The following is a 20,493-nucleotide window of genomic DNA, read 5'->3' on the forward strand; positions in this document are numbered from 1 at the left end:
AATATTAGGAACTGGAATGACACTACTATATTCATCAAATAAAGGAATAACATCCATGGGAAAATGTGTCCCACACTAACCAAAAAGCGGGGGAGGGGCGAGTGGAAGAGGAAAAAGTTCACGCCTCAACATTTGGGCCATAAAGTCAGATGGGAGGGCAAGTGGGAGAGAGACTTGGGAAGTAAATTGTTTCCAGCACCACCACATCTATGGAGGTCACTGAGAAAGAAACAAAACAGAGGCTTCCTCCTCCTCCCGACTGGGCCGCCAAGTCCCAAGGCAACATCAGTGGGAAGGAAAGGAAAAACGCCAGGCAATCTTTTTGGCTCTCACATACCAGGGCAGCCCCTGCCCAAGGGCCTTTCATATGGCCACGTATTTATAACTCAGAGAATTCCTGTCCTCAGCTTTGGTAGTAATACTCTTCGTATTTCCAGGGCTCAAAAGGGATTTTGCAAGAATCATGAATCTCTCATGAGAAAGTTGTCTAGCGAAGGATGATTCATGTCCCACGGACCTATGTCTTTTTAGAATAATTTTGTAATCTAACAAGGAGCTTGAAAAATTTCCCGGCCTATACCTTGCAAAATAATGTCCTGTTTCTATAGTTACAAACCACTGCACAAAGAACAATCATTCACTTTCAGTAAAACATGATAGGTAATGTCTCTAAAGTCAAGAAATAGAAAATAACCACAAAAGATTCCATTCTGACCTAAGTATCTCTGCCTTCAATGAAACTAAAACACCGAATCCGTTATGTAGATGACAGAAAGGAAGTTCACTTTTACTTTTAAGGGAGCAGCTAAACCTTTAAACCTTAAATATATATATTTGTAAGTTTTATGTTCAAATCAACATACTAATTAGTAACAACAGTGGTAACGGATGCTACTTCATCCACATGTTACAAAACCGGTTTTGTGCAAGAACTAGATTTGAACGCAGATTAACACAGACTTTGATATCCTGGGTATGTGAAACCCTTTGTATATAAACAAATTTTCATTCCTCTGGCTCTTATCTCAAACTCATTTGGGCCTCTGTAGTAATAAAAGCTTTAAAAGCTGTAGTAATAAAACTAAGTGGACAGTGTCTCTTAATACAAAGCTCACTTACTGAAGTGAAGCATCCTAAGTAGAGGACTTAAGCTCAAATCCTAGCCCTAAAATGACTCTGCCATAGTTGTGAGCAATGTATTGCTTCTTACACTGTCACAGGAGATTCATATGTGAACATGGAAATAAACAACCAAACCATGACAACACTTCAGGGAGGGTAATTTTACCTACTTTTGTGTATCATAAATCTTGCGGCTTCTCTCGGGTTATTCTGGGGACTGTAATTCAGCCAGGGGCACAACACATTGTCTGACAGCAGTATGCTAAGCTACCTGACCTCTAGAGCAGTATCTATTTGCAAACAAAAACAAAAACAAAAATTCAAAAACACAAAAACCTTAAGACTTAGAGGCACCGACCTACAGAAGAGGAAGTTGGGAGCAGGGGCCAGTTAAGCCGCAACCAAACTTTATCAAAGTACACACTATTTACAGTACATGTTTAATTTCACAAGTTCAAAGCTGTCAAATTAAAGCATGCCAAAGGTATCAGAATTAATAGATGTCTTCCTATTTACACTACAAACAGGCCAATTACCACGGAATTTTGACAAAAGATTTTAGACTTCCGGTATTTCCAACTAGAAAAAGTCTACAGTCAGGTCTGATCATAAGGCCCCTCATATCACTCCCCTGCGCAGATGCTCTACTTGGGTCACGGAATGAAGTCCAGACCTTTCAGAGGAGCATTCAGTGCTCACTCTGATGGAGCTGCTATATCCCTCTTACACATACAACTAGCCCTACTAGCCTCTTTTTTTCCCCTTTAAAAATTTTTTTAATTGAAGTATAGTCGATTTACAACGCTGTGTTAGTTTCTGGTGTACAGCATAGTGATTCAGTTTTACATATATATATTCCTTTTCCTACTCTTTTTCATTATAGGTTACTTCAAGATACTGAATATAGTTCCCTGTGCTATACAGTAAGACCTTGTTGTTTATTTTATATATAGTAGTTAGTAGCTGCTAATCCCAAGCTAATTTATCCCTGCCCCTGCCTTTTCCCTTTGGTAACCATAATTTTTTTTCTATGTCTGTGAGTCTATTTTGTAAATAAGTTCAATTGTGTCATTTTTTTTTAGATTCCCCATATAAGTGTTATCATATGACATTTGTCTTTCTCTGTCTGACTGACTTCACATAGTTTGATAATCTCTAGGTCCATCCATGTTGCTGCAAATGGCATTACTTTATTCCTTTTTATGGCTGGGTAGTATACCATTGTATACATATACCCCCTCTCCTTTATCCAGTCATCTGTCAGTGAACATTTAGGTTGTTTCCATGTCTTGGCAATTGCAATTGGTGCTGCTATGAACACTGGGGGTGCATGTACCTTTTCAAGTTAGAGTTTTCTCCAGATATATACCCAGGAGTGAGACTGCTAGATCATATGGGAAGTCTATTTTTAGTTTTTTTAAGGAATCTCCATACTGTTCTCCATAGTGGCTGCACCAATTTACATTCCTACCAACAGTGTAGGAGGGTTCCCTTTTCTCAACACCCTCCCCAGCATTTACCATTTGTAGACTTTTTAATGATGGCCATTCTGACTGACTAGCCTAAGTCTTAATTCCTCAAACTTGCCCCAGCTTCCAAGCCCCCTCACAGTGGTGCGTACTGTTCTCCCTGCAGGGGATGCCCCCTCTCAAGTCTCTCTCATTGTTTAAGAACTCTGGTACTTTAAGATTCTCTTCTGTTGCCAATTTTCCACCAAGTCGGCCCTATCCTCCCAGCACTTGTACCTCTGCAGTAGCACCTGCCACCTTCTACCTCCCACTACAGGTCTACACACAGCAGACTCTCCAGCACTATGCTCCCAGCGAGCAGGGACTATTTATTTTAGCACCCTCATAATGCTTAGCACAGTCCTGGGGTGGGTTTTTCCAAAACGTTTATTCAATTAGATTAAGTAGTGAGCAAGAAGAATTTCAGAGCTAGAGCTTTTCCAACTGAGTAGCCTGCCCAAACCCTCACTAGTAAAACGAATCGGATTCAGCTCTAAATTAGATGTTTGCGGACAACTCACAGCCAGCACTTCAAGCTCGATTATTTCTCAACTGATGTAATCTAACAATAATGCAGTGTTAAGATGCATTTATCTGACTCTTAATGAGGTCTGTGATAGGAAAAATAAAATATAAAAATAAAAAATACGAAGTTGATTTTAACAAAGTAGAAAATTATAGTTCATTTCTAAATTTTAAATATAGTCTGTTACTTCTAAGATGGCAGCATGCTATCACAAAAGGACATGTATTCTGGAATCAGAATCAATTAACCTCTGAGACTCATTTCCCTTCTTTGTAAAATGTGGGATAACTATACTCATCATATATATTAGGATAAAAATTAAGTAAGATGGCAATGTAAAGCTCCCAAAACAATGCCTGGAACATTGTAGGCGCTCAGTAAATGATAGCTCCAGCTCTCCCCCGCCCCCGGAGTTGGTGAAAAATGCTTCATATGATGACCCCTATTGGGTTACAAAGCAAGTTCAGTCACAGCCTGCCTTCCCTCCAAGTTCTTAACATTTTAAAATCAATGACCCTTAAAAAAATACCTGCTTGGCGGGGGGGGGGGGGATAAAATGGGAGTCTGGGATTTGCAGATACTAACTACTATACATAAAATAGATAAACAAGGTCCTACTGTAGCACAGGGAACTATATTCAATACCTTGTAATAGCCTATAATGAGAAAGAATAGGAAAAGGAATATATACATATATATATATATATGCATAACTGAATGACTACACTGTACACCAGAAATTAACACAACACTGTAAATCAACTAGACTTCAATTTAAAAATTTTTTTAAATACCTGCTTTTACAGCACTCAACTTGTGTACCTGATGATCCCTCTGTTGAGAATCTCCTCCCTTTTAAACTTAGCAAACTCTTCTTCCTTCTCCAAGACTCAGATTCAAATGTGGCCTCTGTGAAGGCTCTCCTCTCCCTGCCAGGGACAGTATGTGACATTCGCAAGAGCACTGTGCTCACACTTGTTTATTCTAGGACTTACTACTTTAGACTCATCTGTCCCTCTTTTCACACTGGGCCATGAGCTCCTCAAGAGTAAGACCTACGTGTTGTGCTTACACCCTCAGTATGTTGCGTCACACATGAGGAGGGTTTTATGTGTGTGGAATGATTATACACCACAATGTCCATTTATAATAAAGCCAAATGTGACTATGGCCATGCACACTGCAGAATAAACCGGCTCTGTATGGAAAATGGAAAGTTGAAGGGGAATGAGTTGATCACGTCACTTTCAATCAGGCAGTCAAGATTTTAAGGAATTATATGAAACAATGCAAGGAAAGTACAAAGAATTCACTGAGGAGAGGAAAAAAAAAGGGTAAGAGGTTATTTTCAGGCAAGATGGACCAACACAGCTAATGGCTTCACTTAAATAAGGGGCCAAATAGAAAAAGGAAGATAAGAAGATAAAATTAGGTAACTTAACAGTAACCCTGAATATGAAAATAAACTTGGTCCTGACGAGTTGTGTGAGAAGTAGTCACTGACTTTTACTGGTCAAACAGGGACGTTAACCTTGATTCCAACTGGAACAGAAACCATAAAGGTCAGTCAGTGACTAATATTATAGTAATACACTCTGGGGATCAGTGAGGCAAGGGCAACCTCATCTTGAATAAGTTTGAGAAATACCATGTGTGTGCTAAGGGGAAGGGGTATCATATTAATTGTATTTTCCCTGCAAAGAGGAAAAATATTAAAACCACCATTGCCATAAAGTGTTTCAGGTTTTAGATGGGTCTCAGATAAATGAATCAGCAACTTTACGCTGTTTTTAGTAGCACTGCAACATACTTAGGAGATGTCTTTCAGCAATGATATAGTATTGAACTTAGGTGTCAGGGTAGGTAGAAAGGTTTGGCATCAACTGCGTTCAGGTAGCATGTGAAGAGGCATATGGTTGCCTGCAATTGGACGTGGAGAAGAGTAGGTGGAGTGAGAAATTTTTGAGATGGGAGGCAAGGAAAGCTGTTACTTTTGGCAGTCAACAAATTCAGTGGCAGAAGCTGCCAGAGAAGACCGTACTACAGAATTAGATTCCGTATAGATGATGAGTTAAAAGTGACCAACATCAAAATTGCTGGGGTATCAAGGAATCAGCAGATGGAAAAACAGTCTTTTAAACTCATTCGGATGAGAATGAGTATTTTTCTTAGAAGTCAGAAATGAGATAAACAATAAAAGGTATCATTTACAACTATAAGGTTATAAACAGTCCAGTCCAGGAGATATCCAATAATGGAAAGGAAAGAAATGAAACTAAAATTGGTGGGTGTCAATGAAATTAATGATGCTTCCTTGACGACAGGGATGATCTGGTCCTGTCAATACAGAGGAAAGGATAGAATGGAGAAGGAAAAATGGCTAAGGAGCCACAAGAACTTTTCACATTAAATAAACAAAAAGTCAGATTCTACAGCAGGGTTTCTCAACCTCAGCACTACTGACATTTTGAGCAGATAATTCTTTGTCATGGGGGGCTGTCTTGCACACGGTACAATGTTCAGCAGCATCCCTGGCCTCTACTCACCAGATACCAGTAGCACCCTCCCCTATTTGTGACAATCCAAAATGTCTCTAGGTATTACCAAGTGTCCCCTGGGAGGACAAACTGTACCCCACTAAGAACCACCACTGTAAAGAAAAAGAACCTACTTTGGGGGACAGAAGAATGCTACATCCTTCCTTATATATTTGTCTAAAACACAAAGCTCTTTGGGTTCGATGAGGTCAAAAACAAAAGGAGGACATTAGCAAGCAGGATCACATTTGGAGGAAATACGAATTTGTAAAAATAGATAAGAGGGATACTTGAAAAACAGAAATTTTTTAAAATACTCAGTCTGCTTAATTATCAGCTGTCCCAGTTATGTTTACATCATTATGTGAGCTTAGGACGGCCTTTACCTCCCAGTTTCACATTTATTGTACATAGTTCTATAAAAAGAACAGACCTAGAAATTTTAACTCATTAGGATAAGTGATCGTGAGTTTGAAATAGCCCGATTCCAGGCATATACTGGTACATTCGTGATCTATTTAACTGATCACTTTTTTTTTTTTAAAGGTTCCCTTTTCCTTTTGGGAGGGAGGGAGGATGGTTAAGGCTGGGGGACTAGCACTCCAGTCACATTATGCACTTCCGTATTATCTGGCACTTAAGCCGTAGTTTAGGGCTCTATTTCTCGTCACTCGTCACCACAAAAATAGTTTGTCACAACACTTTCAGCAGCCTAATTAAAACACATAGCACTTGGCTGAATACGCCACACATCTTTAGCAGCCAATCTTTAGGCAAAGCAGACACAGGAAGCAGCAGGGGAAGGTAGGTGGTTCTTGGCACTCCCCTAAACAAGAAACAATGTGTATCGTGTACTTGAGTATCGTGTACTTGTCTAATAGGAGACGGCATTCGTTTTTCCAAAGCAGTTTTACTTCATACAAAATTCCACAACAAACAGAAGGAGAGTGGGGAGAGGAGGAGAGATAGAAAACGAAGAGACCAAGTGGGCAGGTTGGCTTACAAAGTAACTGTCTGGCAGCTACTCTCTTCACGGTTAACATACAAAGGACCAAAAAACAAAGAGTCAAATCAATACACATGCAATACACAACAATACTCAACTACAGAAGGCTTTGTGTGGACCATGAAATTTGATAGAAGCCAGACAGGTATCTTTAAGAATTATGTTCACATCCTTAATATCCACAGCCACGTCACTCTCACCTCATGGATCTTTTCTAGTAAGCGGTCACATATCTGACCTACTACTTCACGGCAGTAATTCAAAGAAGCCTATCTTCTGATCATCAGTGACACTAAATGAACAGACCCTGAACTCTGCCTTCTAAATGAGACAATAAGCAGAGTACGAATCTAGGCCAGATTCAACCATCACCAGACCAGAGAACCAGTAGGTTGTTGGGTCAATTTAGAGCTACTCTGAAGTTTAGGGTCTTTGGCAGTCCAGAAAATCATGGTTAAAAACATGGATTTTATAGTCCCACTGATCTTGAATTCCAAATTCACCACAGCCTATCGTAGGGCAAGTAACTTATAGGATCTGTGACTTCTCCACACCTACAAAATAACTGTTGTGAGGGTCAAATGAGCTACTACTTTTTTATGTTTTATTCATTTTATATTTTTTTTACTGAAGTATCATTGATTTACAATGTTGTAGATAAACCACAAGGTCCTACTGTATAGCACAGGGAACCATATCCAATAGCTTGTAATAACCCATAATCAAATGAGTTGCTACTGATGGCGGAGGATACCTGCCATCAATCCCAAACATCCCTGCACGTTCTTACTGGGTTGGCCAAGACTGAAAGATCTCCAACTTCCCTTTAGCCAGGCCATTTCCCAAGGCTGTGTTTGTAGCAAGTGGTCATGATGATGAGGTAATAATATCACCCCTCCCCAAAGAGCAGGCTTGTTTCTGCTTACCAGAGAAGGGTAAGTCCCCCAAGCTCAGTGTTCCTCTCCTGTAATGCAACTGACTGCCTGTGTAGGCGACCATCCTGGTCTGCCTCGTGGGACTTAGGACATCCGTGAACCAGCGTGTCATGCTGGCATTCCAGCTATTGCTTTTCTAATAAGTAATAAACCATCTTTTGCCACTGACCCAGGAGTCTTGAGGCTTCTACAGTCATCCAGGGAACAGCGACAGGTGGGTAAGCAGGATAAAATCCCCGACCCTGCACAGTTCTTGACAAATACATGCAAGGCACTTAAGAGTAGCAACTGGCATGTATGATCTTGCTGGTTATTGAGAATCACCCCTGGGCAGGCTTGAGTACTGTACTTGGTCAGTGAACCAAGGCTACCACCCAAGGATTAGATGACCCAGAGCAGAGCCAGCAGGGCCCTGCACACAATGCACGGTTAAAACAACACTGACGGCACCATCACTGAACTAGACGAACTCAGACTCCAGAAACAGAACAATGAGGTGAACTTGTATTTTCACCCGTTAGCGTTCAGCCTTAAACAAACAGCCATCTTTCATGACTGCCAACTTTTCTAACTAGAACCCAGATGTAATGTGTTTCTGTTAGGGCAGATTCATTACAGCTCTCAATAGCCTTTGACTCCCAGAACATCAGAGCTGAACGGAACCTTGAAGACTGTGTATTTCAACTCCCTTATTTTATAGAATAAACTGACACCCAAAGAGAAAATAGAGAAATGACTTGCCCAGAATTACATTCTAAAAAGTAGTTAGCTTACTCTCCATATAACCTCTTTAAATTGCTAGAAACTAACTTTTAAAAAAAAAAACAGTGGAATCAGATATCCTAGTTAGCTTATTTCAACACTGTATAGCATATAAAATATTCTTAGATTCTATAAAATAAAAAGCACCTTGAAAACACGAAGGGACGGTGCTAAGACCAAAACGCAGTTCCTGCTAGTTTAACGGCAACATGGTCGGTGATGGATGTAGATAGGAAATGCTTTGAAATAAATCTCTGTCACATTCAGTAATTGATTTTGCATCCAGTGGCCACCTTTCTGCATGTTATGTCTGTGGCCAGACAATAGGATACACCATTAATAATATTCGCAGAAACCAGCGAAAACGACAAGGAATAAGATGACCTTCAGGGTTAGAAACAATTGCAAGTGATAACAGATTAAAGGGAAGGGATCACAAAGCAGAGATCTGTAACATTACATTTTGATCCACAATTAGCTACCACAAAGCTGGTAGGAAGAGCGTGGCAAATTGGGCCCAGAGCCCTGCACAATTCCCACTTTAAAGTATAACTAATGCCTCAGTTCTATTTCATACAGAGATATGGCCACTTGAAGTTTAGTGTTTGGTCTCAGACCTACTCGGCTTATATAAAAATGGAGGATTTGGATTTCTCCGAAATTCACAAGACCATCTGAAAGCGGTTTGATGAAGCAAGCCTAGGATATACTGAGCAAGTCTGAGAATTTCGAGATCAGAGAACATGAGTTAGCCCCTGCTTTAGCAGAACAAATACACGAAAAGCCAAACCACCAGCCTGGATAAAATCCAGGCCATTTTTATTTTTTTGCACTGCAAAATTATTCTTCCCTTTAATAGCTTGTTTAAAGACCATTAGCTACTCAACCAAAGGGGAGGAAAAATGTAAGCTAATGCACTGCCAATGAAAAACAAGCTGTGAGGTCAGCCTAAGAAAAGATTATTTCTACTCACAAATGTTTTATGTACACACTGACTCTTCTGGAACACAATGATTTTGTAACGTGAGGTACTAGACTACTGAGCATATTAATAGAGGAAAGGCTTCTGCCAAATTTATTTTAACCCATCCCAACTTGCTATAGGTTCTTGCCTTCCATCATGGACAATGTAAATGAAAAGAAAGTGAAGTTAAGACACAAACTTCAAAAACAAATGCAGTCTTCCCCAGACGATCTGTAACCATGTGAAGGACTGTGGGACAGTAAGGTCAAGAAAATTACCGAGGAGTGAAGAAAGGGAGGAGCCTGAGGTTAGAGAAAGTAATCAAGTGTTGAACCTGTAGCCCTAGGTCCCCAAGGATACAGCCCTCTACATTTAGAACTGTAATCATTTAGAAGTAAATGTATGTACTCTGGTTTAAGTAATTAGGTTTATTTATTTATTTACTTTAATTTTTTTTTTAATGGAGAGACTGTGGATTGAATCCAGGACCTCCTGCATGCTAAACACACGCTCTACCACTGAGCTATACCCTCCCCCCAAATGCAGTCAGGTTTAGGACAACCTAGCTCAGATATCCACACCTGATATTCTTTTTTTCAGAATCAATGACAAATGGGAAATACCTATTCTAAACTAGACATTAAACTAAGTCCTGTGACCTGCTGAATTTCCTCTCAGGTCTGAGAATAAAATCCACCTGGTTTGAAATGCAGTCGCTAGCCCATGTGGCACCTCTGTGCAAACTAGAAAAAGTCATCCCCGGAAGTCACAGTCCTGTGACTAGGCACATGATTTGGTAAGTGACATGACCTCTGTGGTCTCATAGCCTTGAGCAGGGCCCAACCATACAGTGGCCCTGGTCCCGATTACACAGAAAAGCTCAAAATGTCAGTGTTCAGTCTATACACGGTCTTGTCTTCTACATATAGAATCTTCCTCAACAGCTTCAGCCAGCGTACCATGTTATTAAGCATCTGAGATCTTATCGGTGATTGATTTCAAAGCACACAAAACACCACCTCCAGAGTTGTCTCTCCCCCAAGCAAAACAAAAGGAGAAAACCGCCACCAGTTCAGCCCCAACAATGATCACTCATCCCCGGTTTTGAGGGAAATCACCCACCTGACTAGGTCAGTAAATGGTCAGCCTAGAAGTTGCAGAGTGGAGATGGATGACTAGTGGAAGTCTACTTGAGTCCACAAAGTTCGAGAAATTACATGCCTATTGCCTCCCAGCACAATGACAGCACTAAATTGCTGTCTGGAAAGTAATGGTTACACAATTTCTTTAGTAAATCTGTGTGGAGTCTAGGCCTTTTGCCCAAGTCGATTTCTCATACTTACCCACTCCACCCATTCTCAGCTCCACCTCATTAGTGTAGCCGGTTTTCAATTTTAACCCCACAGATGTCTAAAGAAGGAAACTTAATAGTTCAGAGTTCTTTGTAAAGGTTCATTCATCCAATTATCCACATTCAGCAGCCTTGAGCGTATTCAAAAGTCTAAAAACACAGACAGACACTTCAAGTGCCAAATTGGCCTTTGTATTGAAATTAAAACTAGAGCTAGTAACATAAAATCAGCTGTATGCATGTGTGTAACAATTATATGAACCCTTTATCTGGAAAACTCAAGAACATGTTTTCTTCACCCAACTATCTACAACATTTCCCTGGAAGGTAAATTCTTACACACAAACCCACATAAGCCCACCCCACTTCACAAATCACAAAATGAAGAATGAGTACCCAATTAGTGAGTAGAGTCAAAAGTTTTAATTTGGTTTCTTTCCTACAGCACATAGTAGCTGTTCTAAGGAGTCTCTCCACACTTGGACAGTCAACTTTTCCAGATACTTCTACAGAATTAAAAACAGAAGTGAACTTAATTGGAGCTGATACTTTATGATAGCACTTTATATGGAGTAACTCTCAACGACATTTCACCATTAAAGCTGTATGTTCTTAAAAAGCTCAGTGACATGGACATTAATTAGGCACATATTAGATTAAAAATCTGGTTTTGGGGGCAATTGGGGATATTTGATTATGAACTGAGTGTTAGAAGATACCAAGGAATGTGTTAGTTTTTAAAGATGTGACAGTGGCATAGTGGTTACATTTTTTAAAAAATCAGTAAATTTTAGAGATGCACTCCGAAGTACGTAGGAGTAAAATGACATGATATCTGAATCTGCATTAAAATACTTTATTAGCAAGGAAAAAAATCAAGGACGAATGAAGCAAATGTTGAAAATCAAGATAATTACTCTAACGTAGGGAATGGATCTATTACCCCATAGTGGGTCATTCTGCTACCCACTCTACTTTTTAGTATGTATGAAAATTTTCATCTTTCATTAAAAGAAAAAGTCCTAACCAGCTTCTATTACAAATAAAGTGAAAACTCCATTTTATCTCTTTTGCTTTTAGCTAGGTGAAAGACCAAAACATTAAGGATAGATAAAAAATTCCTCATAATTTTGAGATCTTCACCAAAGCATGTAGATATCTAGCACAGAACAGCAAACAAGTTTTGTTTTTTTTTTAAGACTGTACCCAACATCTTTTCTCTCTTGGATGAGCACCAGAATTGCCAGGTGATTGAATCAATAGCCTTTGAGGAGTAATTCATTCCTAATGAAGTCATGGATTCCTACCTAGTCCTGCCTATGAATAGCCACTGAGAAGCTTCTCACTTGAAGTGGGCATCGCTACACAGAGCCCTAGCACAAGGAGAGACTGGGGGCCAATTTGCAGTTCCGTATTTGATAGCAACGCAGCTGCCTCTTGCAAAAGCAATACAGAAAAAACCTTTCTCAGACCAAAGCCTGTGTAAATGGTGATTCGTAATATTTTGCTTTCCACAGCCTTTCATGAGAAAGGCACCCAATAAGTACCCTTTCCCCGGGCCACCTCACATAGAGCCAGCAAGTATCAGGATTCAGTCGAATGTCTGTTCAAGCTACAGCCAGAGGAAATCACTTAGACTGAAAGCGATTCAGCCTGATCAGGTAAATAAGTTTTAAATTAGGACAAACTGATTTCTTTCTATTACTTATATCCATAATAAATAGCTGTGGGAAACTGTATCTCAACCTTCCTTTCCATGCACCATTTTTGAGCCATCTTCCACACGATGTCCACTGGGATATCAAGTTTATTATTATATTTCAAGTCACCTGGCCATCTTCTTAGTTTTCTCTGTCATGAGACAAAATCAAGTATCAAACAGCCAAAATCTGATGGAAGGAATGGTCTCTTCTGCATGGCAGACTGAATATAGGAACAGGAGAAAGCTGGCTCTTCAATAATAATCCCTATGGAGCTACTGATACCCAGTGATATTTAGTCAAACGTGCCGATTCATGTAAATTAGCATACATTATGTGCGGACCATTTTCAAAGCACCCTGTTAGTTAACAGTGTTCTTTGAGACTGGGTTGGAAAAAAAATATGATTTCACTTCAATGACATGTTGCTACTGCCAAAGCTCTTGGTACTCAGAATGACATCTAGGTGGATTACAATTATAATTGTTCCAAAAAGGAACAAAAAGATTGAATAATTTTTCACTTTCAGAGTCCCTGAAGCATAATGACTCAATGCTATAGCTAACTTTGACAACAGAACTGAGAACTTTTAAACGTATCTCTAGGTCAGACCCCTAAACACAGCAGTGACTCAGTTTCCTTATTTGTACAACAGCAGAAAACTGCCTGACAAGACAATATTATAAGTATCTACCGATATCTATTTTAACAGAAATTTGAAATACCTCAAATTGATAAATTGAAAGAAAAGGATAACCTGATTCTTTTTAAAACAATTACAGTGAAAAAAAAGTTAAACTCCCATGTTACACTCATTAAATAGAAAGAATTATTAGCAGAAGGACAGAATGTATGATCTTTCAAACGAACTAATCGAACTGGGGAGAGAATAAGGAATCAATCAACATGCAACCATATTATGGCACTTTGTGCAGGAATAATGTTAGAACTACCAAATGGCAAAAAGGCCATTAAACCAACCACAATACATCTGATCCAGGTAATATAAGGGGTTAACAATAATGCTCTATATTTGCATAGCAGTATAGAATTTCCTGTATGATTTCTCATTCATTACTTTGTTTTATCTAAACCACCTTATGAAGCAAATCAGGCAGGTATTACCTCTGACCGGCAGACATTAATCAAGGGTTCAAACCCCTGGTATTAAATGGCTCATCAGAGATCACAGGCAAATAAAAGACAGAATGAAAACCAGAACCCAGATCCTTTGGTCCTCCATTCACTATTCTTTTGCCAATAATCTAATGTCTCCTACTAATAGCAATGTTACTTGGGTCAGCATCAGCTTTCATGCTGGTTCTCCAAATGCAAGTTCAGACTCTGACATCACAAGAATCCAAAACCTAAATGTCCATTGACAGATGAATGGATAAAGACGATGTGGTATATATACAATGGAATATTACTCAGCTATAAAAAAGAATAAAATAATGCCATTTGCAGCAACATGGATGGACCTGAAGATTATCATATTGAGTGAAGTAAGTCAAACAGAGAAACACAAATATCATGATGTTGCTTATATATGGAATCTAGAAAAAATGACACAAATGAACTTATTTACAAAACAGAATCACAGACATAGAAAACAAATTTACAGTCACCAAAGGGGAAAGGCAGGGCCAGGGATAAATTAGAAGCTTGGGATTAACAGATAGGCATTGCTATACATAAAATAGATACCAAGGACCTACTGTATAGCGCAGGGAACTATATTCAATATCTTGTAATAACCTATAATGGAAAAGAATCTGAAAAAGAATACACGTGTATGTATAATTGAATCACTTAGCTGTACACCTGAAACTAACACAACACTGTAAATCAGCTATACTTCAATTAAAAAGAAAAGGAACCCAAACAAGAGGGTAAGGGGTGAGATCTTCCAGCCAAGAAGTTTCTCGACTTTCAAAATTAGAGAAAGGACACAGAATTGTACAGATAGAATATATACTCCATCAAATGAACCTAAGAGAAAAATGGCACATTTCTTTTTTTTTTAAAAGCCTCTTCTCAACAATTGACACTCTCAAAATGTCTAGCCTATAGGGGAAGAATTCCCAGCTAATAATCATTTGCTGAGTAGTTTTGCACCTAGCACTGGTCTGCAGGGTTTTCAAGAATAGACCCAGAGCAGGACCCTTGCCCAGAAGCACTTTACAAGTCCTCTGGCGATACCAGATCAGTATATAATGTTCAGACTCATGATAGGAGTTCAGGATAAGGAAGAGCCTTCAGTAAGCTGAAGGTTTGACAGAGTGGGAGAACTATGAGGCAGCAGCTGGACTGTGAGAGGCAGGTTAGATTTATAAAGGAGAAACAGGGTGGACATGTCAGATTTGGTGAAAATGTTCAAGGTGTGTAGCAGAAGGAGAGGCAAGAGAGTGACAGGAAGAAACTGAGATGCAGAGAAATAAGCCGAGTAACTGGATGAGCTAGAATATGCATGAGTGGATGCGCTGCAATTGGAATCCAGGTCTCTAGGCACTGAACTCTTATGCCACTCTGCTCCTCCTAACTGGTCTTCCTGCCTCTCTTCTGCCACCCCCCGTCCAAGAAATTCTCCACTGTATTAACTTGCTTTCTGAAACACAATCCTCATCGGGGCAGTCTCCTGCCTGAATCTCTTCAATGACTTCCTATGGCTTTCAGAAAGAAGTTGAAACTCTTAACATGGCATACAAATATCCATCGTGATCCAGACTCTTGTCTCTTTCCTTGCAGGTCCACCACTATGTTTCAGCCACTAACATCCACCCACGCCTCCTTTACTGGGCATGCTACCATGGCTCTCTACCTTTGTATATGTTGTTCTTTCAACCTTAAATGCCTTTCTCTCCACTTCTTCAATTAATGTCTTTCTTCAAGCCTTGGCACAAATGTCGCCTACAATGGTAAGCCTTTCCTTCCCACACTCAAGCATCCAATCAGATTCACGTGCCTCTCCATGGTGTTTCTAGATCACCCTCCTGTGCATATTCCCATAGTTAACGATTAAAGAGCTGTGTGATAAGAAACTAACTTCCCTGTCTCCCTCACTAGACAATGGCATCTTTATAAGACTAGCCTTCAGAATAATGCCTAGCAGGTAGTAAGTGCTCAGTAAACGTCTGCTGCAGAAATGAACCCACTGTGCTCAGCCTTTGTCAATTAAAATCAAAACATGATTTATCCAACTAAAAACAAATAACCACTCAGGAAGTTACATAATAATCAGACAATGAACTCCTGTTTCTTCAAGTTACTCATTTGACTCTACTATCTAAATAAGCGAAGGCTTCTGGAATGATGCAGACACACAAAGTCAAAATGCAAAAACATCGAAGAATGTTAAGCCACTCTACACCATCATGTATGTGTGTGCATGTGAGGGGTGCTGATTCTACCTAAACACTAGCCTCACTTAATGGTTAAGTCACTGTCTTAAATATGCGGGATTCAGGATGTATCCTTCATGACACTTCTAGAGCTCTCTGTACCACTTGAGTTGACAAAATACATTCCATGGTTGACATCAAATTACTAATTAATTAAGATTCACGCTGTTTGATAACATGCTACAATCTGGGCCTAACCAGATAGCTACAGAAAATACAAAGCTCGCCTACTAAGGCATTAATCAAAATGTGATGAGGCCAAAATAAGGTTGCCTTCATTAAAAAGAGCCAAAATAGAAGGGGCATTATGAGGATGCATAGATGAAGAAAATGGAAGTAAGTTTTGTAAAATTTTCATTTAATTAATTTCAAACAGAAATCATCAAATTCCTGAAATGGCACTCTGAAATAATTCTAATACCCATCAAAAAGTTGCGGATATAAATCAAAGTAGTTCCTCTCTGTAGAAAGCACACCTTCCTTCTCCAGTTTTCCAGAACAATGAGAAACTAAAAGAAAACAACTGAATCACAAGCCATAAGCCATTCATATACCATATGAATCCACTATACCATAGCTATTGAGTTTAATTTTCTATGTGGTAGAAACGTTCATTTTAGCTAATACGATACAGGTGTATGTGATTAACTATTTCCACCCAAATAAGCTACCTTCACTATCAACCACTCCTGTGGTCGGTGCTCATTCCCTTCTCCCTTGCCGGTGACTACCTCCTCTCCCCAAGTTTCTTCAAGTGCAATCAGCTGGCATTTTCTTTTCTCTCCAGTAACCCAATAGTTCTTATTCCTCTAAAGGTGACAGATGGCCTTTGAGAAACTGATGAAAATTACGGGGCCCAGAAAAATGAATGTCTCTACATATACTCAATTTTTTCATAGAATTTCATAGAGCTTAAGAACCCCCCATAATCACCTACATAAATAATATCTATTACCATATGGCTCTCTTTTATAATCCCTCACCACCGCTCCTTTATACACACACACACACACACACACAAAATTAAGGACTACTACAGTATTTAATAACAATACTGAAAATAACAAAATTTAGTCTAGGTAAAATATTGCTAGTAAAATACAGCTTTAAGAATCCCAGATAAACTCCTCTCTAAAAGGCCTCAGAAGAACATGTTGAGCACGTTAATAAAACAACTCACAATAAAGAGGAAGGCATTTAAAAAGTTGACCAAAAAAAAAAAAAAGCTTACCAAGTCTTCGTATTTGGTCAACTTTCTTGCTTTAAAATATGTTCAAATGTCTCCCTCAATTTGTTTTTAAAAATTCTGATATATCTCTTTGTAAAATCATGGAAGGCTCAAAAGGATATTTTGAGCAGAAAAGAAAGTTCCCATCAATATTAACAAACTCTTGGATTCAAATACTTGTTCTACTATATCAAGCTATGTTCAACACCGAACAGTGTTAGCTAGGAAGGGAAACTGATACCATCTCATAACTATCTAGTTACCTTGTCAAAGCAAGCAAGACATAAAAGATGAAACAGGACAAATGACCAAAGGGAAAGGAAGAACATAATCAAGGTGTTATTACAAACAGACAGAGGTAAGTGCTCTGTCTTGAGTGCACACGTCCCAAATGTGGAAGGCTCTTGCTAGATGTACTGAACTATTTGCCAGAACTTTAGGTTCACTTTTATTTTTGCTACAACTTTTAATCACTGTTTAAACCACAGTTGTGTACTGGGTCCAAAAAAAAAAAGAAAGAAAGAAAGAAACATGATCACTCTTTTACCACAAACAGAACTCTCAAAATCGCAACATCAGAATTTTTTAAAGTACATCAAACTTTGGTTGAAAGCCTCACAAAACTTTTCTAAGTTTCATAATGGGGCACCCAGTAAACCCATTAACCCTCTGCCAGCAGAGACAATTCACAAAGAGCTTGTGACTCAGTTTCTTCACCTGTAAATACTGGGGAGGGTGGGGTAACAGGAAACATCAAGTTGTTCTCAATTTGCCTCAAATTCGGGTGGAACTGATGAGACTTTAAACTGGTTATTTCACTCTATGCCACTAGCTCCCTTTCAACTAATGGAAGGCTACATATCTCCTGAAACAACAACACTTCCATCACTGTTTTCCAATACGGACAGTCCATAATTGATAGGCAAACAGGAGGCCAGAGACCAAGCACAACAGGTACATACCAAATGGCCAGATGCCATAAGAAACAGCTTTGGTTATACGTCACTGCCTCCTTCCATTATAATCAAGTTGCTGGTTAAAACTGAAAACGAGATAGGCAACATGTGGCTTGTGCTTCAGACCTAGACCAAAAGAACCTTCGCACGGCAGTAATTGCTGAATTTGTGCAGGAAAACCATTTCCCTTCATGCCACCCGAATGAGAAAGTTTATTGATAAATATCTGCCTAACCTTTGCCACGGTTGGAAAAAGTCTTTTCTCAACGTACTTTGTTAATTTACCCAGTTTTTAAGTTTCGCTATTAGACCGTTTTCATAAAACTGAAGGAAAATGAAAAAGAGGAACCGTTTTAACTGATGAGTTGAAGAAACTTCAGTATTTCCCAATCTAATGCCAGGCCCCACAGATTTCATTCCTCTGCACATAAAGTCAGTGGCAGGAAATGGACTGCTACCACTGGTTGACACACTCTCAGGATGGGGAGACGTGTGCAGTCCACCAAATGCTTTTGACGGTTCTTAATCAACCTAGTGGAAGTTCTGTATGACTCTTGCCTATTACACACACGACAGTTGGCGGTACCTCACCCAGCCTCCAACTCCCACGCTCCCCCCACTCTTCCAAAGAAATGTTTCTTTGGGAGAGCACATGGAGAGGCGAGGGGAAAAAAACGCACGTAGGCGCCTCTTACTTGGATTTCTGGTCAAGCAGAAAGACTGGGAGCCTACGTTGTGTGTGTTTTTTTGTTTGTTTGGGGGCTTTTGTTTGTTTGTTTGTTTGTTTTTTGTAAGTCTGTGGGTGGGCTCCCAAGTACTGCGACTGAAAAAGAGAGGTTCCCCTACCCGGACCCTAAGCGTTAAGAGGCAAACCCCAGCAACTGACAGAGGTGGGAGGGGAATGGAATCCCACAAAGAAGGCTGGTGCCCACAAGTTAGACAAACAACAGCCCCGACCCGGTACTCATGGGCTCCCCGAGTTGGGGTGGGGCCTTTCTCCTTCCCGCGCCGCCTCCCAGGCTGCCAAGAGGGAGAAAGGGGTTAAGTGGAGAAGGGGGTGCTCTTCCGCCCCCACGCCGTCTCCGCGCCTCGGCGTGGCCGCCGCTTCAGCGGCTCCCCGAGTTGCACAGCGAGGTCGCGGTCACCCTTGGGAAGGGGGCCCCGGGGCCCCCCCGTGTTTAACGGCAGGAGGATCCCGGGGCTCTCGCTGTCCCCAAGGCCGGCGGGGGCGGCGAGAGCACTCACCAATTTAGGTTTGTTTTTCGTTTCCTCTTCGTTGGCGGCCCGGCTCCCCGCGCTCCGCTTGTTGCTTCGGCCCCCACCGGGCTCCTCGCCGCCGCCTCCCGCGCCCGACGCCGCCGCCGCCGCCCCGGGCTGCTCCATATTTCTCCGGCCCTGTCACCTGTGCCCTGGAGCCCCCACTTCTCCTCACTGAGGAAGCCCCTCGGGGTGGTCACGCTGCCCCGTGCGGATTCGGTGGCACCGCTTCCCGGGGTTGAGAGTGGGTCAGCCTAGGGGAGCTGCCTATTTCACGTCCCCGGGGCTCCCGGCGCCCAGGCACCCCCGACGCGGCACGCCGTTGCCACTACTCTGCGCTGGGGCAAGCCCTGCCCCCGAGCAGCTGCAATTACCGCGGTCGCCGCCGCCCTCAGGGCGGTGTTTAGGGTGGAGGGAAAGTAGGTGCCTATCTCTTTAAGAGGGCCTCCACACACGTGATTCATCAAAGTGCCCGCAGTCCGCTGCCCGGGCGCGGAAAGCTGCTGCCTACTCCCGCTGCCGAGCCGGCCGGGCTACTGAGCATGCCCGGCGCGGCGACGGCAGCCAAACGAGAGGACTTGAAGCTGCGGTTAAGCTCTGATTTCGCTTCCTAGGGGCCTATCGTGGTATGGGAGGGAACGAGCCAGGAAAGAGGAGGTGTAGCCATTTTAGAGATGGGGAAACTGAGGCCCGGGAAGATTCACGTGTGAGTTTCACGGGCGGGTCCACCTGAGTCTCCGCTGCCACTTAGTGTAGGCCAGAGCACCTTCCCCAGGCGGGCCCAGGCCTGGCGGGGGGTGTGGTTCTGCTCCACGCCCTGGGAGGGGTGAATCGGCTAGGCAACCGGCATCGCGGAGGAACACCTCGCGGGGAGCGCTGATTAATAGCCTAGACAGACTGTACGGGTCAAAAGGGAAAGAGTGGGTGCTTTCTGTTGCCAGGATTGCGTTGCCTCCAAAGAAATACAGCCGTTCCTTTATTCCCAGGCTGCCGGGTAGTAGAAGCAGCAGACGCCCACTGCTTAATCCCGAGGGGGTGTAAGGCTCTTTAGCCAAAGCACCTAGGGAGAGCTAACAATTGGATTGAGTGCTATTTTCAGTTTCCCGAACTAGTTGAGGTTTAGAGTTGTTGTGGGGAGCGAATAAGATCACGTGTGTCAAAGCCCTCTTGAAAATGAAAATTTCTAGACAAATGCTACGTGTTCTGTGCAGCAGCAACCACAGAGCACCGCGGGTATTCT

The 20,493-nt window shown here is 41.3% G+C and overlaps 1 protein-coding gene across 3 annotated transcripts in view; it reads right to left on the reverse strand.

Moving 5' to 3' along the window:
• Nucleotides 1–19,611, reverse strand: part of DIAPH2 (diaphanous related formin 2) — a 798,971-nt gene extending 779,360 nt beyond the window's left edge. For all 3 annotated transcript variants that reach the window (XM_064482987.1, XM_064482986.1, XM_064482985.1), the window contains exon 1: nt 19,242–19,611. In XM_064482987.1, the coding sequence (XP_064339057.1) occupies nt 19,242–19,379 (138 nt within the window). In that variant the 5' untranslated portion in view covers nt 19,380–19,611. The remainder of the gene's footprint in view (nt 1–19,241) is intronic.
• Between the last annotated feature and the right edge of the window lie 882 nt (nt 19,612–20,493).

The sequence above is a fragment of the Camelus dromedarius genome, chromosome X, assembly GCF_036321535.1.
Source record: "Camelus dromedarius isolate mCamDro1 chromosome X, mCamDro1.pat, whole genome shotgun sequence".
NCBI lineage: Eukaryota > Metazoa > Chordata > Mammalia > Artiodactyla > Camelidae > Camelus > Camelus dromedarius.